The sequence below is a fragment of the Argopecten irradians genome, chromosome 10 (genome assembly GCF_041381155.1).
Source record: "Argopecten irradians isolate NY chromosome 10, Ai_NY, whole genome shotgun sequence".
Lineage (NCBI taxonomy): Eukaryota > Metazoa > Mollusca > Bivalvia > Pectinida > Pectinidae > Argopecten > Argopecten irradians.
The window spans coordinates 15,966,523-15,991,530 of record NC_091143.1 but is presented as its reverse complement, the minus strand read 5'-3'; the positions used below and the strand labels follow the sequence as shown (position 1 = coordinate 15,991,530).

The 25,008-nt window shown below is 38.1% G+C and overlaps 3 protein-coding genes across 8 annotated transcripts in view; 1 reads left to right on the top strand and 2 right to left on the bottom strand.

The window, feature by feature from the left end:
* The window catches only part of LOC138333239 (FERM domain-containing protein 5-like), a 71,097-nt gene extending 66,859 nt beyond the window's left edge, over positions 1–4,238 (bottom strand). For 3 of the 5 annotated variants that reach the window (XM_069281495.1, XM_069281496.1, XM_069281497.1), the window contains exon 1: positions 4,022–4,237. In XM_069281495.1, the coding sequence (XP_069137596.1) occupies positions 4,022–4,126 (105 nt within the window). In that variant the 5' untranslated portion in view covers positions 4,127–4,237. Of the gene's footprint in view, positions 1–4,021 lie in introns of all 5 variants that reach the window. The other 2 variants (XR_011209967.1, XM_069281494.1) reach the window with 1 other exon arrangement.
* Positions 4,239–4,295: 57 nt separating this feature from the next.
* LOC138333240 (probable gluconokinase) lies at positions 4,296–20,996 on the top strand. 2 transcript variants are annotated; one of them, XM_069281498.1, is made up of 6 exons: positions 4,296–4,318; positions 5,679–5,760; positions 11,452–11,482; positions 18,265–18,351; positions 18,658–18,701; positions 19,593–20,996. In XM_069281498.1, the coding sequence occupies exons 2-6, from the start codon at positions 5,720–5,722 to the stop codon at positions 19,939–19,941; spliced, it is 552 nt and encodes a 183-aa protein (XP_069137599.1). In that variant the 5' UTR covers positions 4,296–4,318; positions 5,679–5,719; the 3' UTR covers positions 19,942–20,996. The 2 variants fall into 2 exon arrangements, with proteins under 2 accessions (XP_069137599.1, XP_069137600.1); XM_069281499.1 differs by lacking the exon at positions 4,296–4,318 and adding an exon at positions 4,394–4,522.
* Positions 5,791–11,234, bottom strand: LOC138333990 (uncharacterized). Its single transcript, XM_069282717.1, has 3 exons — positions 11,225–11,234; positions 7,758–9,451; positions 5,791–6,276 (listed from the first exon to the last, which is right to left on the bottom strand). Exons 1-3 carry the CDS (start codon positions 11,232–11,234, stop codon positions 5,791–5,793), a joined length of 2,190 nt encoding a protein of 729 aa, XP_069138818.1.
* Positions 20,997–25,008: the final 4,012 nt, after the last annotated feature.

Here is a 25,008-nt window from a genome sequence, read left to right as displayed (position 1 = left end):
ATAGTGAAACTGTTGCTCTTTTTATAGTGTTATATTAATGAAGCATGCTGCTGAATTAAAACACAAAGCAGCACACCCCATCCGGTCAAATTATACCACAAGTGAACCAGTAGTCCCACTCCCAGAGCCTACCTCACAGGGGTGAGCGCTCTCAACAAAAGGGCAAAAGTAAGGCAGTGTTAAGAGAGAGATTTGGAATAGTTCGCTCCTAGGAAGAAACGAAAAGATAATATCACGAAAAGATAATATCCTAAATTTAGTTGCCTTTTATGATCATACAATTATATAGGGGCAGCAGGTAAAATTCTACTGCCCTACAAGATTCGGTAACTGCATGCTTCATGATATATGTGCAGCATACCAAAATAAGTGTAATATGTGCAGGACAGCAACAACTGTAATACACTTATACCCATGTTTGGTATATGTTAAGTAACTATAGCTTTATTTCTCACTGCTTTCTGACATTATATCGTGAAGAATCCTTTGGTATATTTCACTCATGACTTAACAATTACAAAAGAATCCATTTTGTTTTATTAATACTTCCCAAAGTGTCCTGCAGGCATCCATTCACAATACACTGTTACCTTATAAGTATAAATGACTATCAATATTGGTGACAGACATTTTCACAGGATCATGTCTGTGACATAGAAAAATCTCCCTTAGGGAGTCTAGAAAATATGCAGTATACACAAGACAATGACATCGATCGAACAGACTGAGCTGATTGACTGGTATTTGTACAGGAAAACCTTTGTTTCCACAATCTACCTAAATGTTAGTTTAACTATAGAACATTTGTCATACATATTCAGTACAATTCATTTGTAACTCACAAGGACAACAATTACTCAGCAGTATGAAGTCCAGATTCGACTGAACGACTAAACAAGTGTTTATAGAAACTATCAAGGTGTTTGCTGCCATTTTCAAAATTTTAAGTTAGTGATAATAAGCTTAATTAATGAGAGCACCAAATATACTACTAGCTATTCTATTCATTTAACCATTTTTATTCAATTTTAATGCAAATACATCATCATGACTAATTTTACTATGAAAACAGGTAATTTTTGTGATGTCTCATTTTCAAGCAGTTTGAAATGATTGATTGATAATGGCAGTACACATGGCACTGCCCTTGCTGACATACTCTCACATTTTTTTCCTATTTGTTTCTAGATATTTGCATTGTTAATGCTTGATATCGCGATACATTACACAGTACTTGTATACCTTCCCTCCCCCCCCCCAACAGATTACCTGTACTGTTAATTGTATAGCTGGCAGGTGTTAAAGAGTGATTGGCCAGGTAACTATGAGTAACTTAGGTGTGTTAATCATCCCGGTACAGACTCAGGTGTGGTCGATATACACAGTCCAATTAACCTGTTATCATTACCCATCATGTTTAAGTAGGCCTAGTAGACAGCAGTCTACCTGTGATCAGCCACCTGTATCTTGGGTCAAGTGTGTACTGACCTGTGATGACCTCCTGTAGAGACCACAGATGTAGTCTGATAAAGTACTTCAAGTCATTTAAGGTCAAGGTTTCAGGAGTGTTTACATTCAACAATATTATTATTATACATTATCTGTAGAATAAAAATAAAAAATAAAAAATCAAATACAAATTTAAGTACAGTTTGTAAATAAATTAAACTATATTATTTCTCTGATATGCTGTAGATCTGTATATATTTCTAACAAATTTCATAAATGAATTGATCTGTAGAATCCTTTTAGAGGATATCTTAATACAATACTGGTTTTTATTAAATTGTTACTTTCATCATTATATAAACTATCTCAAGTATTTCCTGCTTCTGTTTACTTCATATCTTTATATGTATGATTCTTATATAGCTTTTGAATTGCAATTCTCTTTTCTTGAATTGTAATTTTGTCCATATAAATTTTCAGTTTGCATCTAAAGGTTTATTATTGCAGTAATAATTTTAAGTTGTATATTTTGCTAGTAATAAGCTTAAATCTTGTTTTTTTTTCTTTCTATGATTTACAGATCTTATAGACAATTTTGTTAACCTCCTAGGAAATGTACCAGCTAATAGCTCAGAGCCAGACGAGTAATAAAGTAGTCATGTAACGTATCGCTAACCAAGCATGCACAATGGCAATGATAGTGCAATTATGTCTCCAAGTTAGACGACAATTTTATCGACCTTGACTTCCAAGTTCCCACTATAACACCTGGTCACATGTACAGGTAATGATGACACAACAGTCATATATATATGGTATCCATTTCTACCATCAATGGTTTAAAGTAATACCAATAAGAGCTATAGGGTGATTATGATTTTGGTAAATGTATATATATAGATCAAGCACACATAATTAAGATATATACAGGGTAAGTTATAACCCAGCTAACACTTACTAGAATCCATAATTAAGATATATACAGGGTAAGTTATAACCCAGCTAACACTTACTAGAATCTGTAATTCTGATATTATGTATAGTTCGAACCAAACATAAATATTTTAAATCAATGACATTTTCTTTAAAATAATTGCATTACTTATTAATTTGACTCTTTAAACATTTAATAGATATTCATCCATGTTTTATTGTGTTCACTTCATCTTCTTTTCAGCAGAATGTTTCAATTTATCATCAATTGTTAGGAATTGAACAAATATCATGTTCTTTTTTCAACCATGAAATTCATGATTTATATCGATTGCAGAAAGTCCATTAAAACTTTTTTTTTCTTTCTTTTTTTTTTTTAAATTGTCAAAAATTGTAAATGCATAGCCTATGTTTATTATAACTTAATACAGATAAAATTGATTAAACTATATATATCAAGTGGCAGTTAAAAATACACATGCCAACCACATAATGCTATAAGCAACCTAGCTGTCAAATAGCTGTTGATTGTATGCAGAACATGATATTATACATGCATACAGGTAGGAGTAAAATTTATAATAATTCATTTACATTTAATGTAAATCAAAATATCTAAGAAGGAACCGTAAACAAGTTTTAGAATCTTTGAAAAAAATGTTTATAATAAATTTTGTTATCTAACTTTCTATCACCTTGCAGGGATGTAAATTATTCACATCTCCACAAATAAACAGCTAATGTTAAACACTCCATACATTTTAATTAGGTGCTAAAGCAGGGCTAAAGCAAATTAAGTTAAATATATATTTCATGCATGGACAATCTCAATGTCTATGAGTTTCATTTATAATAAATGAACATGTATCTGAATCATTGCTGTGGATGCAGTGAATATACATTCTTTTATACATTTTTCTGTCTGTTGCTTTGGAAAAATCAATTTTCAAGTTTACACCATTCAGGTATTGTGTGTGTCATGAGGAATATATTTCCTTTAGAAGATCAACACATACCTACATAATAAGCCTAGCAGCTGTTACATGTGGTGGCTATAGATAGTTATATATATAAATATACCTACAGCTGCCTACAATATTGAAATGCTAACTTACATATGAGATATCATATTGTTTGTTTATTTCCATTTAAAACAATCAAATAATAATGTAATTCAAGAATGGATAGTTGTAGTGTACGTTGAGGTTATTTTGAAAATAATTTCATTTTTATTTGATATGTTTGTTACCATGGTTTCTTCAATACTATGATATAATATCTAATTAGATGTGAAATTGTTTCCATAATATAAGTGCGATTATACCCCATTAATATTCTACTTATACATATGTATACAGAGTTAAATAACTAGCATGAACGAAAACAGTAGAAATGTTTTGTTAAAAATGTTAATATTGTAACCTATAGCGTCATTATAAACGAAAAACAAACCTCTCAAAACTTAAAACCATTTGTTTATAAGTACCAAAACCATATACACAAATATGGTACAATAGCATTGATCAATATTCCATAGACATACCATACTCCGTACAGACAAGACGGATGCCGGCTGTTTAATTTTGTCATTTGATTGATGGCTTCGTCAAAATTTCACACCAAATTACATTTTTCTTACCTTGAACGATAGTTGAATCGGCTCCGAATCGTCCAAGAATCGGATAGTGCATTGGTGCTCCATTTGAGGGTCGCCTTTTACACTTCTTTTCCTAAAAAGTGTCATCCTTGAAATTATTATCGGAGGACCCTCTCTCTGTCAATGTTTTTTATTACCACCGTGTCACATCAACATCTAGGCAAGATGGAAGCCCCAGTTGTCACATGACCTCGGCCAAGTTCAAGGCCGTTTACACATGGAACACCTCGGGATTTATCTACCAATTTCAATGTAAAAATTCGCCCATATGGTCTACTGGTAGGTAATTACTCCTACTTTCAGTTTGTCCACAGATTAACTAAACTAATTATACTCGTGAATCAGTGTATATATACGCAGTTGAGTTATTTAACATATAAAGTATAGTGAATGGCATGACATAGTTTGTGTATGACTAACAGTTAATTTTTATCAAATCTCTAACTTCGATCAGCCTGTCGCACGTGGACATCGCATGGCATGGTCTGTAAATATTGTTCTACATTCTTTACACGAACCTTAATAAAATAACATTTGTGAAATATGTGTTTTGTTTCATGTGTATAGCAAATGCATATCTAGGTACAAATGTATGATTCACATTAAACGCATATACAAGCTACTATTCCTGGATAAAATTTTGATTCCTCTAACTGTTTCACCTGGGTGTGCCAATCTGGGTACCTGCACATGGTTGACATCAGGTGCGTTCAAGACTTGTATCCAAGGATGCTATTTAATGAAACACGTTCAAACATAGACCAACAGACAGATGATAGGCTCTATTTGTAAGATTGATACAAAAATTGGAATTATATTGTAATCTGACACTTAAACGATTAAAAATAGGAAAAATGTGTGCCAATCTGGGTTACATGACGTTAGGCCATATTTTTATATTATTTGAGCATTGAAGTCACTATCCTCACAAAAGTTTACAAACAAAATTTATTTCATAACCTGATGAAATTAAAAAATAGTGACTTCAATGCTTATAATTAATTTTCCAGGCTACTTTATAAAATGAAATACGTTTACATGTACGATTCCGTTGATTTTTTTCCCCAAGGGATTATTTTTTCCAAATCAATAGGCAACGTCAATGTTTCTATTGTGACATCACGATAATGTCGGGTTTCCGCGCCATTCTCGGATTTTTTTTCATCGTGGAATGAAAAAAATGAAAAGGCAAATCAGAAATCCAGTAACAAAGAGAAACTTTATAATAAACTGAAATAAATACTCCTCCATTTCCACAACCTGGCATGTTTCTATTCAATGAGTGACCCTGGATGTTAATATCTATGATATCTTGGATATTCAACCAATCATCCATGATCCATGAATTCTAAAATTGTGGTATTTTTTCTCCTAAATTCTCTTCCTAGGCAATGGCCATGTGATATCCTTCTTACTCTGTAGGCTTGATTATCTCCACTTATCTCAATTAACATAACGTAGGCTTAGCTATCGCAGATACATGTACAACTTGATATGACTCAAACAACATTAAAAGACATACATCTGAGACTTGTATATGAACCCTTAATACTCTCACTGTAGTGTGATAAGACTGTAATAAATACCTCCAGGTCAAGTTGTCCTTGACTGATGTACTAAACAAGTTGTTCTCTTACAGGTCTTCTCTAATTACTTGGATGCTTACTGAGGTCAACTTATATGATGCAGATTGTGATCATTGGTGTGTCAGGATGTGGAAAGTAAGTGAAAGGTGGTGAAGGTGATGGTAACTAGGTATAGGTATGGGTGGTGGTAGGTACTGTAGGTGTAGGTGGTGGTAGGTTGTGAAAGGTGGGTTTGGTGATGGTAGGTAGTATAGGTGGTGGTAGGTTGTGAAAGATGGGGTGGTGGTGGTGGTAGGTAGGTATAGGTGGTGGTAGGTTGTGAAAGATGGGGTGGTGGTGGTAGGTAGTATAGGTGGTGGTAGGTTGTGAAAGATGGGGTGGTGGTGGTAGGTAGGTATAGGTGGTGGTAGGTTGTGAAAGATGGGGTGGTGGTGGTAGGTAGGTAAAGGTGGTAGTAGGTTGTGGAAGGTGGGGTTTGGTGATGGTTGGTAGTATAGGTAGTGGTAAGTTGTGAAAGGTGGGGTGGTGGTGGTAGGTAGGTATAGGTGGTGGTAGGTTGTGAAAGGTGGGTTTGGTGATGGTAGGTAGTATAGGTGGTGGTAAGTTGTGAAGGTGGGTTTGGTGATGGTAGGTAGTATAGGTGGTGGTAGGCTGTGAAAGATGGGGTGGTGGTGGTAGGTAGGTAGGTATAGGTGGTGGTAGATTGTGAAAGATGGGGTGGTGGTGGTGGTGGTGGTAGGTAGGTATAGGTGGTGGTAGGTTGTGAAAGATGGGGTGGTGGTGGTAGGTAGTATAGGTGGTGGTAGGTTGTGAAAGATGGGGTAGTGGTGGTGGTAGGTAGGTATAGGTGGTGGTAGGTTGTGAAAGATGGGGTAGTGGTGGTAGGTAGGTATATAGGTGGTGGTAGGTTGTGAAAGATGGGGTGGTGATGGTAGGTAGTATAGGTGGTGGTAGGTTGTGAAAGATGGGGTGGTGATGGTAGGTAGTATAGGTGGTGGTAGGTTGTGAAAGATGGGGTGGTGGTGGTAGGTAGGTATAGGTGGTGGTAGGTTGTGAAAGATGGGGTGGTGATGGTAGGTAGTATAGGTGGTGGTAGGTTGTGAAAGATGGGGTAGTGGTGGTGGTAGGTAGGTATAGGTGGTGGTAGGTTGTGAAAGATGGGGTGGTGGTGGTAGGTAGGTATAGGTGGTGGTAGGTTGTGAAAGATGGGGTAGTGGTGGTAGGTAGGTATAGGTGGTGGTAGGTTGTGAAAGATGGGGTAGTGGTGGTAGGTAGGTATAGGTGGTGGTAGGTTGTGAAAGATGGGTTTGGTGATGGTAGGTAGTATAGGTGGTGGTAGGTTGTGAAAGGTGGGGTAGTGGTGGTGGTAGGTAGTATAGGTGGTGGTAGGTTGTAAGAGATGGGGTGGTGGTGGTGGTAGGTAGGTATAGGTGGGTGGTAGGTTGTGAAAGATGGGTGGTGGTGGTAGGTAGTATAGGTGGTGGTAGGATGTGAAAGATGGGGTAGTGTGGTGGTAGGTAGGTATAGGTGGTGGTAGGTTGTGAAAGATGGGGTGGTGGTGGTAGGTAGGTATAGGTGGTGGTAGGTTGTGAAAGATGGGGTAGTGGTGGTAGGTAGTATAGGTGGTGGTAGGTTGTGAAAGATGGATTTGGTGATGGTAGGTAGGTATAGGTGGTGGTATGTTGTGAAAGGTGGGTTTGGTGATGGTAGGTAGTATAGGTGATGGTAGGTTGTGAAAGATGGGGTGGTGGTGGTAGGTAGGTATAAGTGGTTGTAGGTTGTGAAAGATGGGTTTGGTGATGGTAGGTAGGTATAGGTGGTGGTAGGTCGTGAAAGGTGGGGTTTGGTGATGGTAGGTTGTGAAAGATGGGGTGGTGGTGGTAGGTAGTATAGGTGGTGGTAGGTTGTGAAAGGTGGGTGTTTGGTGATGGTAGGTAGGTATAGGTGGTGGTAGGTTGTGAAAGATGGGGTAGTGGTGGTAGGTAGTATAGGTGGTGGTAGGTTGTGAAAGATGGGTTTGTGATGGTAGGTAGGTGTAGGTGGTGGTAGGTTGTGAAAGGCTGGGTTTTTGGTGATGGTAGGTAGTATAGGTGGTGGTAGGTTGTGAAAGATGGGGTGGTGGTGGTAGGTACTGTGGGTGTAGGTGGTGGTAGGTTGTGAAAGATGGGTTTGGTGATGGTAGGTAGTATAGGTGGTGGTAGGTTGTGAAAGATGGGTGGTGGTGGTGGTGGTGGTAGGTAGGTAGGTATAGGTGGTGGTAGGTTGTGAAAGATGGGGGTGGTGGTGGTAGGTAGGTATAGGTGGTGGTAGGTTGTGAAAGGTGGGTTTGGTGATGGTAGGTAGGTATAGGTAGGTTGTGAAAGATAGGTTGGTGAAAGGTGGGGTAGGTATAGGTGGTGGTAGGTAGTAAAGATGGGTGGTGGTGGTAGGTTGTGAAAGATGGGGTAGTGGTGGTAGGTAGGTATAGGTGGTGGTAGGTTGTGAAAGATGGGGTGGTGATGGTAGGTAGGTATAGGTGGTGGTAGGTTGTGAAAGGTGGGGTAGGTGGTGGTAGGTAGTATAGGTGGTGGTAGGTTGTGAGAGATGGGGTGGTGGTGGTGGTAGGTAGGTATAGGTGGTGGTAGGTTGTGAAAGATGGGGTGGTGGTGGTAGGTAGTATAGGTGGTGGTAGGATGTGAAAGATGGGTAGTGGTGGTGGTAGGTAGAGGTATAGGTGGTGGTAGGTTGTGAAAGATGGGTGTGGTGGTGGTAGGTAGGTATAGGTGGTGGTAGGTTGTGAAAGATGGGGTAGTGGTGGTAGGTAGTATAGGTGGTGGTAGGTTGTGAAAGATGGATTTGGTGATGGTAGGTAGGTATAGGTGGTGGTAGTTGTGAAAGGTGGGTTTGGTGATGGTAGGTAGTGTATAGGTGGTGGTAGGTTGTGAAAGATGGGGTGGTGGTGGTAGGTAGGTATAAGTGGTTGTAGGTTGTGAAAGATGGGTTTGGTGATGGTAGGTAGGTATAGGTGGTGGTAGGTTGTGAAAGGTGGGGTTGGTGGTGGTGATAGTAGGTTGTGAGGTTGAAAAGATGGGTGGTGTGGTGGTAGGTAGTATAGGTGGTGGTAGGTTGTGAAAGGTGGGTTGGTGATGGTAGGTAGGTATAGGTGGTGGTAGGTTGTGAAAGATGGGTGTGGTGGTAGGTAGTATAGGTGGTGGTAGGTTGTGAAAGATGGGTTTGGTGATGGTAGGTAGGTTAGGTTGGTAGGTTGTGAAAGGTGGGTTTGGTGATGGTAGGTAGTATAGGTGGTGGTAGGTTGTGAAAGATGGGGTGGTGGTGGTAGGTACTGTGGGTGTAGGTGGTGGTAGGTTGTGAAAGATGGGTTTGGTGATGTAGGTAGTATAGGTGGTGGTAGGTTGTGAAAGATGGGGTGGTGGTGGTGGGTGGTGGTAGGTAGGTATAGGTGTGGTGGTAGGTTGTGAAAGATGGGGTTTGGTGGTAGGTAGTATAGGTGGTGGTAGGTTGTGAAAGGTGGGTTTGGTGTGATGGTAGGTAGTATAGGTGGTGGTAGGTTGTGAAAGATGGGGTGGTGGTGGTGGTAGGTAGGTATAGGTGGTGGTAGGTTGTGAAAGATGGGGTGGTGGTGGTGGTAGGTAGGTATAGGTGGTGGTAGGTTGTGAAAGATGGGGGTAGGTGGTGGTAGGTAGTATAGGTGGTGGTAGGTTGTGAAAGATGGGTTTGGTGATGGTAGGTAGTATAGGTGGTGGTAGGTTGTGAAAGGTGGGTTTGGTGATGGTAGGTAGTATAGGTGGTGGTAGGTTGTGAAAGATGGGGGTGGTGGTGGTAGGTACTGTGGGTGTAGGTGGTGGTGGTAGGTTGTGAAAGATGGGTTTGGTGATGGTAGGTAGTATAGGTGGTGGTAGGTTGTGAAAGATTGGGGTGGTGGTGGTGGTGGTGGTAGGTAGGTATAGGTGGTGGTAGGTTGTGAAAGATGGGGTGGTGGTGGTAGGTAGGTATAGGTGGTGGTAGGTTGTGAAAGGTGGGTTTGGTGATGGTAGGTAGTATAGGTGGTGGTAGGTTGTGAAAGATGGGGTGGTGGTGGTGGTGGTAGGTATAGGTGGTGGTAGGTTGTGAAAGATGGGGTGGTGGTGGTAGGTAGGTATAGGTGGTGGTAGGTTGTGAAAGATGGGGTAGTGGTGGTAGGTAGTATAGGTGGTGGTAGGTTGTGAAAGATGGGTTTGGTGATGGTAGGTAGTATAGGTGGTGGTAGGTTGTGAAAGGTGGGTTTGGTGATGGTAGGTAGTATAGGTGGTGGTAGGTTGTGAAAGATGGGGTGGTGGTGGTAGGTACTGTGGGTGTAGGTGGTGGTAGGTTGTGAAAGATGGGGTGGTGATGGTAGGTAGTATAGGTGGTGGTAGGTTGTGAAAGATGGGGTGGTGGTGGTAGGTACTGTGGGTGTAGGTGGTGGTAGGTTGTGAAAGATGGGTTTGGTGATGGTAGGTAGGTATAGGTGTAGGTAGGTTGTGAAAGATGGGGTAGTGGTGGTAGGTAGTATAGGTGGTGGTAGGTTGTGAAAGATGGGTTTGGTGATGGTAGGTAGTATAGGTGGTGGTAGGTTGTGAAAGGTGGGTTTGGTGATGGTAGGTAGTATAGGTGGTGGTAGGTTGTGAAAGATGGGGTGGTGGTGGTGGTAGGTACTGTGGTTGTGTAGTGTTGGTAGGTTGTGAAAGATGGGGTGGTGATGGTAGGTAGTATAGGTGGTGGTAGGTTGTGAAAGATGGGTGGTGGTGGTGGTAGGTAGGTATAGGTGGTGGTAGGTTGTGAAAGATGGGGTGGTGGTGGTAGGTAGGTATAGGTGGTGGTAGGTTGTGAAAGATGGGGTGGTGATGGTGGTAGGTAGGTATAGGTGGTAGTAGGTTGTGAAAGATGGGCTGGTGTTACTAGGTAGGAAAAGGTGGTAGTAGGTTGTGAAAGATGGGGTAGTGGTGGTAGGTAGGTATAGGTGGTGGTAGGTTGTGAAAGATGGGGTATTGTGGTGGTAGGTAGGTATAGGTGGTGGTAGGTTGTGAAAGATGGGGTAGTGGTGGTAGGTAGGTAAAGGTGGAAGGTGGGATTTGAGAAGTATGGTGGAATTTTTTCGGTAGTTGTCACCGTACATGTCATTAAGTTTTAAGTGATGACAGAGTAGATGGTGGTTAATTAAGAAAGAGGAGGGGGAGGGGTTATAATTGGGATACATTTTGAAAACTATTGGTCAATTTCAGCTGATTTGTTCAAAACAATGAGTCCCTCTGCATGAAATTTAAATAATTTTGAAATTTCTATGGGACATTTTGGAATTGTAGGAGTCTATGGCCCAGGACTCACATATTGATTTATCACGGTTTCATATGGTAATCACTAATCAATTTACTTCTTGCTTTAATATGCATCATATTTTGCATTTGGAAGAATGTGCTTTCTGTTTTTAGCAACTTTATATTAAAACACTTCTGGATTATTTTTGCAACAAAATTCTTTAGTTTAAAGTGCAATTGTCACTATTATTTATATTATTCACAGCAGTCCTGCCATATAACCTTATCTGAACACAGGGAACAGTGTGTGACCTCTAGTCACTTACTGTAAGACATTATTCTGATTTTGGCATCACAGTTTTCTTGCTAGCAATCAAAGGAAAATCTGTTGATCAATATGACTGTTCCAAATGTAAGGATTGAACTGTGACTAGTTTATGAGTTATAGGAGGACGAATACTAGCACAGTTTATTGAAATTTTCATCATTTTTTCAGTTGGCATTTATCATGCCATAACTGCCAATTTTTAATTGACCTTTTTTTCCTTTCCAGAACTACAGTAGGACAGACACTGGCCAAAAAGGTAATATGATTTTGTATGGTACATAGATTTGTGTATCTTAAACCAATCTGCATATATCTTGATATTTAAGGTGATCATATCAGGGATGGCACACAGATCTTATGCTAATTTTCAGCCCATCATCATCAGATGGTGGGCTATTCAAATCGCCATTCCTCCATGGTCTGTTGTCTGTCCTTCTATCTGTCAATCCTTCTGTCTGTTATTGTTAATTGAACAATGGATGTACATTGTTGATATATATATTATATTATTGTGCCATCCATTAAGAATACTTGTTACCGCTATTTCTTTAAAGGGATCTTTTTTTTTCAAATTTCATATGTAAGTCCCTCTAGGACTATAGTTATGCATGTATTATTTTTTGATCAGTCATCAAGATGGTCGACAAGCCGCCATCTTGGAATTTAGATAGTTGAAACTTGTTACCACTATTTCTCAGGAAGTACTGAAGCAGGGGGTCGAACGTGTCTTGGTATGGGAAGGTGTAATTTGGTATGCGAAGCAAATATGGCATTGAAAGCTCCGCTTCGATTGTCAACAGTGACTTGGAAATCACTCATGTCGCTTCTATGCTTCATGCAACACTCTTATAGATGTTTCCTTTCGCTGACAAAATGATTGCAGTTTCTAAAAATGCAACATAAAATTACTGTCCTCACTTAAACAAAAATCTATTGAAGAAAAACCACGCGATTTTCACGCTAAAAACAGCACCTGGGCATGGTACAGGACTTTTTTTGGCTGAATGTGAAATTGTAGTTCGTTATAAACAGCTGTATGATAGGCAGAATTCTCTAAAATAACCTATCAAACAATGTTTGCCCTGTTTCCACTGTGAGATATGACTGAATTCACGGTACCGAATTCATTGGTTTGCGAAGTCGTGGACACCACCAGTTTTGGTATGATGAATTTTAGGGTTTGATTAATATTTTCTTTTATTTTACTAACATGTTATTTCACAAGAACTAATGCTGTTATTATAACAGATGGGTAAGATAAACTAGTTTTGGTCCAACAAACAATGAACCTAGCTGTAGCAGATACTTAGTATGTTTCATTTTTGGAATCATCCCCCCGCACTTGATACACGCTACACACCCCATACATGACCCTGGCTGTAACATTGATAAGCCATAAATTTAATCAATCAAACAAACAAACAAATGTAATCATCCATAAAATCGATGTTGTGCATTTTTGTTGTGCGTTTTGCATAATTCGTTAGTTTAATGTTCTGATAATTCGATCATTCACCTTACTGAATATATTTTGATGATTTCTATTTTATTAAATCATAAACGACGTTTGCATGTGATGCATTCTTGAGTTACTAAGTTTATTTATTATACATGTTTGATATAATATACCTGTTTCTCAGCTCAAAATAGTCGTCTGCTACAACACTGTCCCGTTTCTGACATGCTGACTTTTATACCTGTGTCATGCTTGAATGCATGTCCCGACCACAGGGCCTCGTCCTAATTGAGGACATATATATAAGATAGGTGGCGTCTATTTACATAACATTACATATAAAGTGTTATGAGACCCTATGTCTCGACCGAGATCGTATAGTTTTTTGTTGGTTTCACTTACACAAGGGTGCCGATAATTTGAACTTACGGCATAGCTCCTTTGTTTGATTGGGGTAATCATTGAATATATTGCAGGAGCACAGACAATTATAAGTATTTGAATACTAACCTGTTTCGAGCACTTGTGCGAGTTAATATCTGGTTATCAACCTGCGTCCATGCATAGCTGTAGGGTATGGAACATGGCTAAGACCACAGGGGTTTGTTACATCGAAGGCTGCATGGGGCCTTTATCACAGGGGCACATAAAATCAATAAAATAAAATCAAATCAATATTACTATTTAAAATTGTGTGTTTAAAGTCGTCAGAATGGAGTATTTGTTTCATGCCCCCCTCCCACCTCTAGAACGAATATACATACCCGACCTACTATATCGGCTAAAGACGAAACAATTTTCTGTCTAGTCTATAATATTGCAGGTACCCCCTCCCCAACCCCCACCCCCTGTGCTTGTCTGTTCGTTCCTTCCCGTCCGATCCTGTTCCACTTCGAGCCAAACATTTACGTTGTGTCTTTGACATTTCCATTTTCACACTGAACGTATGTACAGGTCTAAGTGCGCATATTTAACCAAAAGGTTTTTTTTTTTAAATTGAAATATTTAATCCAGTTTCGGCGATCATGGAGCAATATGATGTGAACGGAAAATCATAATTCATGGTGTTACAGTTGGCAAAGAACATGTCAGTATTTGCTTTTGCGTTTTGAGCAATTTTACCTTTTATTATGGATTTTTCTTGAGTATGCCTGACAAAAAGGGCACACTAATAAATTTGATGTTTAGTCCATTATAGAATGTTTGACACAAAAATATTGTTCACACTCTAAAATACCTACATCACATATTTAAGCAGTTATACCACTTTCCTACGGTGGCTGATTTATGCCATTTTGTCTTTTCGCCCCGAAAAGATGAAAATTAAATATCTTAATTCTCGTCTTTTCGTCTTTTCACCCCGAAAAGACGAAAATTAACAAACCTTAAATTTCGTCTTTTCGCTCCGAAAAATTACAAACTACAGATATACTTTGTCATCTTTCATATACGACGGAGATTATAATGCAATTTCTAATGTACAATTATGATGAAGACCATGTCATGTATGTAGTCAAAATGTCTTTTCAAATAATATACAGTACATTGTACCTACTGATTGACTGTTATAATTAACTGTATTTGAGCAATTTCTTGGTACAAGTCCTTCCTTTAAACTTAAAGTCTTCACGAGTTGTCTTTCATAAAAATATTTTGTTAATAAGTTGATCAGTGGTTCAAACACTTTCAAATATTACCTGCAGACAACTTTTTTTTCAAGTTGTGTAGGGGAGGCAACTCCTGTAAGTACTATGTTTAGCATCTTAAGTTCATTATGTCCTAACATATACACGGCAATGTTTTGAGAAGCGTAATTGCTAAATAGGGCGATTAGAACACACACAAAAAAGATGTTAATGAATTTTTAAAAATGTATCAATCATGCTAAAAGATTTGCGGAATGATGAATCTGTTAGTGGATATGCCACGTGTGAGAAATCTACGTAACTGCTGTAAACATACATGTTGACTTATGTTTTAAAACTTCTAATCTTGGTTATTGATGAAGATACTTTTAATACTATCAATTTAATAAATCGATTGTTATCATAAACTACTTTGATGCTTCCATATTGAACAATTAAGTCAATATTAAGATAAAAAGATTTCAAAATTACTTCCACACCGGACCGGAAGACGAAAAGATGAAAATTAGGTTTGTTAATTTTCGTCTTTTCGCCGCGAAAAGACGAAATTTAAATTTGTTAAATTTCGTCTTTTCGGGGCGAAAAGACGAAATTTAAGGTTTCTTAATTCTCGTCTTTTTGGGACGAAAAGACGAATAAAAGACGAAATGGCACAAATCAGCCACTGTACTTTCCAAATATATACATCAATTGTATGTAAACAGACTACAACATACCAAAACCGGTGGTGTCCACGACTGCGCATACCAATGATTGTGTACACCGAAATAAAACGCTCGGTACCGTGAATTCAGTCATTTTTCACAGTGGAAACAGGGCAAACATTGTTTGATAGGGTATTTTACAGGATTCTGTCTATCATACTGCTGGTTTTTCTTCCATAGATTTTTGTTCAAGTGAGGACAGTAATTATATGTTGCATTTTTAGAAACTGCAATCATTTTGTCAGCGAAACGCAACATCTATAAGAGTGTTGCATGAAGCATAGAAGCGACATGAGTGATTTCCCAGTCACTGTTGACACTCAAAGCGAAGCCTTCGACGCCATATTTGCTTCGCATACCAAATTACACCTTCGCATACCAAGACACGTTCGACCCCCTGTGGAGGGACCTTTCTCATATTACATACATAGGTTCTTCGATGGCCTAGTCGTGCGTAATGTATTTTTTAAAAAAGATGTTCGACAGGTTGCTATCTTGTATGTTGATAGTTTACCGCTAGAGCTCAGAAAGCACTAAAGGGATCTGTCTCAAATTCCATAGGCCTTGTTACGCATGATTCATTTTGTCATCAATCAATCAACAAGGTGGTAGACAGGCCCCTATCTTGGATTTTGATATTTGAAGTTTGAAAAGCAGAGAAAAGGTTCCTTTTTCTATTATCAGACAAAGCTCATTCTTTGGTTGGCATGAAGATCAAAGGATCTCTTGTTTACTAGCTAGCAGGAATAAAATTCCTGGAATAGACGGTACATCAAACTGCTAAACAGGGGTACTCTAGGTGCCTCCATCATGGGGACCATGCATCAGAGATGCGGGAGTACTATATAGTTATCACTGTATTTGTCCATCTGTCTCTCTGCAATGGTTTGAAACTTCATCAAAACCCAATAGGCAGCTGATAGTTTGAAAATTGCACATGAGATTAGGTGTCTGCAGCTAAGGGTCTCTGTATCAGATTTTATCAAATTGGGATTCTATTTGTATCACATATACTACAGTTGCAATACAAATTTTGACCAGATCGATGGTTTTGACTTTACTTTGTTCATTCAAATTGCCTTTCGTCTGTGGTCCGTCATCTGTCCTTCCGTCCATTAACAATTCTTGTTACCGCTATTTCTCAGAAAGCGCTGAAAGCACCTGTCTCAAATTCCACATACAGGTTCCCCTAGGGCCCTAGTTGTGCATATTGCATTTTGGGACCAATCGGTGAACAAGATGGCCGACAGACGGCCATCTTGGATTTTGATAATTGAAGTTTGTTACCATTATTTCTCAAAAAGTACTGAAGGGATCTTTCTCAAATTTCATATCCAGGTTCCTCAAGGTCCTTAGTTTTGAATATTGCTATTTTGAAGCCGAACTGTTAACAAGATGTCCGACAGGCCACCATCTTGAATTTAGAGACTTGAAATTTGTTACAGCTTCTTCTTATAAAGTACTGAAGGGATTTGTCTCAAATTTCAAGTGCAGGTTAATTCCCCTAGGGCCCTAGATGTGCTTGACTGATCAGTCAACAAGGCTGCCATCTTGGATTTCGATAGTTGAACTTTGTTACTGTTGTTTTTCGGTATTGAAGCAATGTGTCTCAAATTTTATATGAAGTATGTTTGAAAAAGTTTGAAAAGCAGAGAAAAGATCCCTCTTCCCATGGTCAGACACAAATCATTCTTTGGTGGGCGCCAAGATCCCTCTGCGATCTCTTGTATATGATAACATTATAATATGTCCTATAGGGACTAGATCACCTCTTAACAAAATTTCAAAAATTTATATTAAATTTTATGGTAGATGCATGTATTAGATATTGTTTCAGAATTCATTTTATAGAACTTTTGTCATACAGATGTGTATCCGAAGGAATGTATATCTGCTATGAATTTGTATGCACCAGTCACTATTTGATGGATTTCATGAATAGGTAGAATTAACATTAGTAATGGTGTTAATAAATAATGACATTTGTTTATTTAAGTGGGTGTTATAGGTCAGAAAAACAAAGCCACATTGTGTATTGTCATTGTTTAGACGAGGATGCTTGTGCTAATAATGTACAGATAAATAAACAATGTTAGGGGCGTGCTCCATGGCGCCTGGGTCAATATGTTTAGATTAACACATTGATTCACTTTTCATTATCTAAATATAGGATACTATAGTGGCTTGTGTACCAGGTAAGATGTCACATCAACATCTGAATCAGAGATTATGTTGAAATGTCATAATAAAAACATTTTATCTGCTCTTGTACATTATTCATCATGTACAGCTGAATTCCTCTAACTCAAACCTTCATTCCTCAAATACCTCCCATTAGCTGTATTGGTCCCAGAAACATGCACATACATTTCATGCACCCAGGTAATTAATCCCCTGATAGTTCAAACTCCTTTTTGTGGAATAAACTATTACCCTCATTCTTCAAATAGTAATACAAAATTTTACACCCTTTCCTTAGTATATAAGGCACTAAAAGCATTTATCTATTTTACAGTTGAATTATGTTGGGTATTAAATAATACATTTCTCTTTAGTAGATCAGTTCTCTGTAAATGTGCATCATATAACTACTGAAATAAGCCATGTGTTGATAGTAAAACTACAAGTGGAATGAAATTATAGACACAGTTGACCAGTTTTTGTCTGGTGTATTGCTACCTTAAAGTTTTGTCAGGTATAGTAATTACTACCTAAGTGTAGATGACCAGCCTCTTATGAGTTGAATACCCTGCATTCAATCCCTTGAACTATTATCACCGCACTATTGTCACTGGTCCCCAGCTGTTTGAGTTAGTGGAGTTTTACTGTACCATATTTGACCCTATATGCGCTCCCCCACTCTTTTTGAAGCCTGGCAAGTTCAATTACCTGGAATCTAGATTTGTATCACTATACTGCATTTGATCTAATATACACCCATACAATATTACAACTGATGTTTAATGTCCTTATATAACACCCACGGTCATTTTAGAATGTGTCAGGTTTTGGAGCTAGATCGAGGAAAGCCAGAGAAGCCAGAGAAAAAATCACCAACCTACAATTCGTACCTGCTAATTAACTACTCAACATGAGTTTTCATGGAGAATTAGTGTTCAAATCAGACTGTAATTAAAAATACAAATAAAGGATAATGCTTCAGGTGTAAGATGTGTTGTGATAGGGGAACTGTGTGATGACCTTTATAAAATCATGATAACTTTTTTTGTAGCTGAATCTGCCATTTCGTGATGCAGATGAATTCCACTCTACAACTAACAAGGAGAAGATGTCTCGAGGCCAGGCACTTACAGATGAGGTATTAAGTACATATAGTATTCGTTTTTTAAATCTTTAATGAAAAGGTCTATTTACCTGATATATGTATATTCCATACCCAAAATAGGATTTAAAATGTAATTTGCTCGCCAACAATTATATTGTATTCTGCCAAGCCCCTCCCCTACCCTAGAAGTAAATGTTGAAATTTTAAGGTGTTGGGTCTTAATACCGAATGAAGGCTTAAGTTTTTTCACCTCAGAATTGTATTTTCAGTAAAGAGAGATGAAGTGGTACATGTACTTTGTCAACTTATCATAATTATGAATTCTGATTTAATCTTTAGGACAGGATACCATGGCTGTTAGCAATACATCAATATATGCAGAAGTAAGTACATGTATATGTTAAATCACAGGGACTTGGCACAAATTTCCAAACAACAGTCAATTTATATATCTATGATAGATACCATAGAGTACATATAGACTGTTGGTTAGAAATTCATGCCAGGTCCCTGTGCGATGAACTACAAGAGCTGTTGGAGAACAGCAAAGGCATTGAAAGCTCACCTCTGGCAGCAATTGAAGATGTACCGGTATGAGATTATCATGCAAGAAGAAGTTTACCTATTTGGCCCCTTAAAATTCTCAAAATCCTGTGTTTTACCCCTAACATGAATGCCCATATCAATTTCTAATGCATAACATATATAATCCTAAGAACCTATCTAAAACCAAGGTAGAAACCAATGTCAATTCTAGAGTAAATTACAAATTGGCAACTATATATATGTTGTGCATTAGAAATGGATATGGGCATTCATGTAAGGAGTACTAGCTAAGCCATTTTTGAAATTCTCATAACTGTAATAACTTCAATAAAAATATTACTCATACCAAAAGCAAGAGGTGCAAGCTAAAATGTCATGTTTTTAACAATTAAACTCTTTGTTCCTAGATTGCTGTTAATTTGGTCATTTTCACAGGTTAAAAGTTTTCCAATTTGGACTTAAAACAACACGATTTTGTTGGTTTTAGAATTTTGTAATTTGGCTATAAGGGTATACAATATATAATATAACATAATATTATATAATGTATACATATTATAATATAGTTCATCCATTTCTCAATATTTCATAGATCAAATCATATCATTACCCTATGTCTTGTGAAGGTATCAACCCCTCGGCCATACATATCAGTACATATATAAATTATGTCCATATGAGGAAACAATATGTGATTAATAGCAAATGTTTATTTCCTTATTTTACAGTTTGGAATCTGAAAATAAAGATGGAGTTGTCACCTGTTCTGGACTCAAGAAAATGTATCGACAGATTTTGCTTGAAGGTGTTGAAACAAAGGATTCACATTGCCAATCAATATCAAAAAAGTGTTTGAATAAAAAGTCTGTGTTGTTTGTACTCTTGCATGGGAAACAGGAAACCCTACTGAAAAGATTGGAGTGCAGAAAGGACCACTTTATGCCAGCCTCTCTTCTTCCTTCTCAGCTTGCCACGTTGGAATTCCCAGACGAGACGGAACACTTTATTACTATAGATGTAGATAACACTGTTGAAGAAATGGTGAGCGAGATCATCAAGACTCTGGAAACATCTTAAATATAATCAATCATTAATTGCAATATTCTGGTGTCAGCCTTTTTAATCATTCAGGGTTACTTCCCTTTGTTTCACTGACTCTCAGTACAGTTTCACTTGTCAGAAACGAAGGGAAGTAACTCTCGCAGATCAGATTGGCTATCAGCAAGATTATTGTAATATGTTAGATATGTGCAATCTTTAATCACAACATACCAATGAGCCAGATCATTTTTGAGATGGGAATGCTTTAAATAAGATTAAAACTTAATGATAAGCCAATTAATTATCAAGGAAATTAATAAAAAACATCTGAAAAATGACATAAAAGTTTTTAATGACATTTACTGGTGAACTAGCAAGAGCTTCAATGTTATGGACATGTCTCAAATATGATGAAGTTTTAATTTATTGCAATACCATAATGGTCCTGGTTATTATGATTATAAAAAAATATCTTAAATATAAACACAATGGTAAGCCACATCACCATGATGGAGATATCTAAATTATGATCATGCAATGTTTGAAAATACAACACACTATATAAAGGTTTATATAGTCAAATCATCAAGCTAGTCTATAGAAATGTCTGAATCAGCTAGAACACCATGGCATATGATTATACTGTTTAAATTGTATATTAAAATGTTCCCACGTGAGTGGTCATAGTCAATCATTACGCATTTGGAAGGCCATTTTCGAGTGTGTAAATCTGTTTTCACAAGTGGATTAACACCTGAACGATTGTCACAGATGAAACGAATTGTGTAGGGGAGGTAACTATTGATGTTATACTCTTCAAATGTATATGTGTAGGAAGAGAGGGGATGGGGTGATGATTTCATAATTATCTAGATGAGAACGGCATTCATAGTGATTTACATGTATTTAGTAGCTATGTATTAACCAAAGAATTAACACAAACTATCAGGGGATAATTTGTTAAAAGAAATATTATTAATTGTTATTAAACTGCATGATCTCATTAAATTGTTATTGTGAATTATGCTGTTTGTAATTGTATTGTGATATTTTTCATTTTTTACAATCAAATAAATATCAATAGACTTTTACTTTTAAGTGTCTTTGTCTTTCCTTTGTGATGTTTAACAATATGTAAATACTGATTCAATTTTTAACTCATTCACCCCTGAAAAATTATGATGAACTCTTCCAGCTTTGGTGTTGGGAGATTTCAAATGAGTATTCAGGGGTGAAGGAGTTAATGTTATTTTCTCTAATAAGTTTTTATTGCTGGACCATACATTAACCCCAAGTGTTTGTTTCCATGTAGTTGACCTTTGAAAGCCACAAAAGTCAGATATACTGTTAATTATCTTAGACTGGCTTCTTTTCAATCTGTAACCAATACTGAGATCTGATATTGAGTTTGTGCCTTGAATTGATTTATAATATAAATTGGTAACAACTATGTTATAATGAATGGTGTTGACTTTTGGTCATGATCACTTGTCAACAACGTTTCTCAAAAATGCTCAGAGACCAAAACTTGGTTCCATAGCATGTAGGGATGTAAGGATGCCACATGTATTGAAATAAATTACCATAGCTTTCATTAAAGGTCATAAAACTCACATTGGATAAAATCTTTGATTATTTAAGATCAAAAGGACCTGGTATCTTGAAAATTCTAAATAGCTCTTCAGTGAAATATAATGTAAGATGATAAAAATGTTGTATTCAGCTTTTAATGATGCAAACAAATGTGATGTCTGTGTTACTTGAGTTATTGTGGCCGAGTCCATCTATCACAAACAAAGGAAGACTAGATTCTTCTCCATGTCTACAGAGAGGGTTCAGTCTCTGGCTCCTCCGAGAATTCCTGTTGTTTCCCTGCTCTTGGCATCTCTCCTCCCCTGACAAAAGTGATAAGTCGACTGTTGTTTCCAGTCCTACTTCTGTTCAATTTCCAGTATGTGGGCTACTTTAAGATGAGCGATAGCAGGATGGACGTGTATGTTCCAGATTTCCAACTTTCTGAAACATTTGCCACTTGTTTTTTTTCTATCGGACGCTATGGGTTCATTAGAGTTGTAAGGTTTCCAGATGTCATCCACAATTGAGCTTCCTGTCGTCCAGCTCCGATCGTCTCCACAAACCTTGATGTCATCTCTTCTGCTCTGATGTGTCTGATCATTTCCCCCTTGAGTCTGATCCCTGATGTATCTTTTTATCTTAATTTGTGGTAGCACTCTTCAATCTACATGTAGTACTTTTTCTGATGTCCTAGTCTGCCCTTGGCAACTGTTTCAACTTAAACCCCTGCATAGCTACTGTTGTAACGGAAAAGATATCACCTTCTGACTGACTTAGAAGGTGATATCTTTTCTGCTACAACAGTAGCTAACCCCTGCCCTGATGTTGTTTCTTGAGGGTCATGATGAGCCTTGGCTTTTCTGTTTTGAACTCTTCTTCATTTGACGAAAGTGGGTGTTTTGCTGTATGTATCCCAATTGATCGTCTGAGATAAGAAATATTAAACAACGATTGCTAAGCAAGTTATAAAAATCACTTCGATGGCTCGAATGTAAGCGTATGATAGCCAGGAGTGGGAGACAGCTGGAGTGCCCAAAGGAAACCCACGTCATCGGGGAGGTAATCCCTAACTTTTCACGTCCGTGCTGGAGAACAAACATAGGCCGTTTTCGTTTGACTGGTTGGACCAAGTTGTTCGTTTATGAATGAAAGACGGACCTGGTGATTTTATATTGTTTTCAGACGAGCTTTGACAAAGCCCTCACAGGCCTGTATCAGAAACTGCAGGTCCGTCAGGATTTATACTTGAAATCATGACTTTAACCAACGGTCCAACCGGTTGTTCCTAATAAACGAAAACGGCCATAGATCAGCTAGGTAAACTACTACACCACCCGATCACCCTGCATTTCCTACGCCTCATCATCCGAGATGCCTGTTTATCTGTCTTTATTCTCAACAATGGACAGTGACTTGGTGCAGCATCAATGACCATGTCAAGTTAGGCAGCAGTCCATGCTGGATTATCCACACTTTGTATTTCTCTGGTATCCAACTATTGTCTATGCTTATGAGTCCCTCCCTACATTGCTGTTCTAACTGTCTTATGTTGGTGACATCAGTAAGGGTGTTGTCAAACCACTGCCACATGCACCAATGTGGTTTCCGATTATCAATGATATCTCTTAACCTTGAATCTGAGGTTGACACCGTGCAGTCAATCAGGTGGCACCGTTAATGCTATATGTTCCGGGCTAGGAAGAATCCACCTTGCCTGGACATGGATGGAAGTTGTCAAGGTGACAACATCCGTTAAGCTTTAACTGCTTCTCTAAGTTAGGTTTGTTTCAAGTCAAGTTGCTCTATCGCTCTTTTTTCCTGTCTCAATCGTAGTGTTCACCACCATAAGATGTAGGACTAACGATACTGTTCATTCTGTCACAACCCCCAGTCTATGTCACAGTTTTAAGTTCCTGCACTTTGAGATATATTCCCATCACGTAGTTTTCTATTATGATAGTGGTAATGTTGTCTGAAACTATATCAGTTTGTATTGTTTTGTGTCACATGCGTTTTGTTAGGTTAACCCATACAGTAGTCATATCTTTCTTGCCTTTCTGGGCTTCTATGATAAACTGACTATATACTTGCGTGTTCCATACATCCAGTAAACCTAGAAATTCATCCCTTCTGTTAATTCTCTGAAATATAGGATGTCAGCCTTCTTACGAGAACAGGAAAGAATATCCTTTTGTTGGTCAGTTAGAATGTTCCGAATTGTTTTAGTCCTGTATAGTATTCTTCTTTGAATACTAACCATTCAGTTTGGCATTACATTCAGCAGTCTTACATGTAACTCCTTGCAAACCTTGTAGCTGATAGCGTATGGTCCTGGAGCGGAAGCCATCCTTGCCACTCCGCGATACTCAAACGGTTACCTTCACTGTCGTTATATCCACACCTGGACTATCTCATAATAAAGCTGAAGTGCAATTCAGGTGTACGGATTTTCTTTGATGTTCACCAAAAGAATCAACGGTAGTGTGGTTGACAGTGCTGCTTTGAAGTTGTATGTCACTTTCCCTGTAATCTTCTTTGCAGGCCTGTGAAAATATCGGCAGTATCGAGATGTCGTTGTCATGATAACGTACCCGATTGGTCCACATAATCAGTTTTCACACATCAGAGGTTTACTTGGCAGTGGTACACCTTAAATTTCATCATGTCATTGTCCCCTCGCCATTGGCATTTTCCTTTTGCTGTCAGCATGACTACCCCCGAGGTATTCCTCTCTGTCAGCCTTAGCTTCCTCAACATTCCTAAGCATTTTCTCTCTCATACACTTGCCGTAAACTTTGAAGGATTCTAAATGAACGCTGGTATTTTCGCATTTTCTGCATTCCATAGTTCTATTAACCGCTAATGTAGATCTTGGTGTAGCTGGTACAACCCCTCTTGATCTTGCAGTGATTGGTTTTTGCTTACACATGTTGGTAAGTATGCCTACCTCCTTCCGTATCCTGGCACTTTCGTTCTCTCATTCCTTTGCCTCCATTTTTGGCCTACTCTTCTTTACCTCTCCTACACTAAACCTAGCTATCTTTTTTTCTGTCGTGTCCGGTTAGCTTTGTCTATATAATATATATTTTCTTTTATTTTTCGCTAGCTACATTTTCAGATATATGGTCGTTGTCAAACGTCTCCCACTCCTTGTTCATTGGTGGCCGCTTGATATGTGATTGTTCGAGTCTGGCAAGCTGCTATATAAGTGTTGAATCCCATCCGCGTTGGTGGTGCGTCCCAGTAGACTAAGGTCCTCATGGTCAGTACAGTGGTATTGTTCCTGACTGTCTCGAAGCCAGCTGATGCTTATGTGCGTTCCTGCAATCTTAGACTGGCGTTCCAGCCGCTTTCCACCATTTTGGCACTTAGTACTTGTGGTCTTTTCCCTGTCGTTGTATTTAAAGCGTCTGGTAATTTATTATATATTGTATCAAAGTTTGATTAAAATTTCCTCTCGACGTCAAACGATTAGATAACATAAACATTGTCGTTGTTTTCCAAAAACGGCCTTGCGTGATTTTCCTG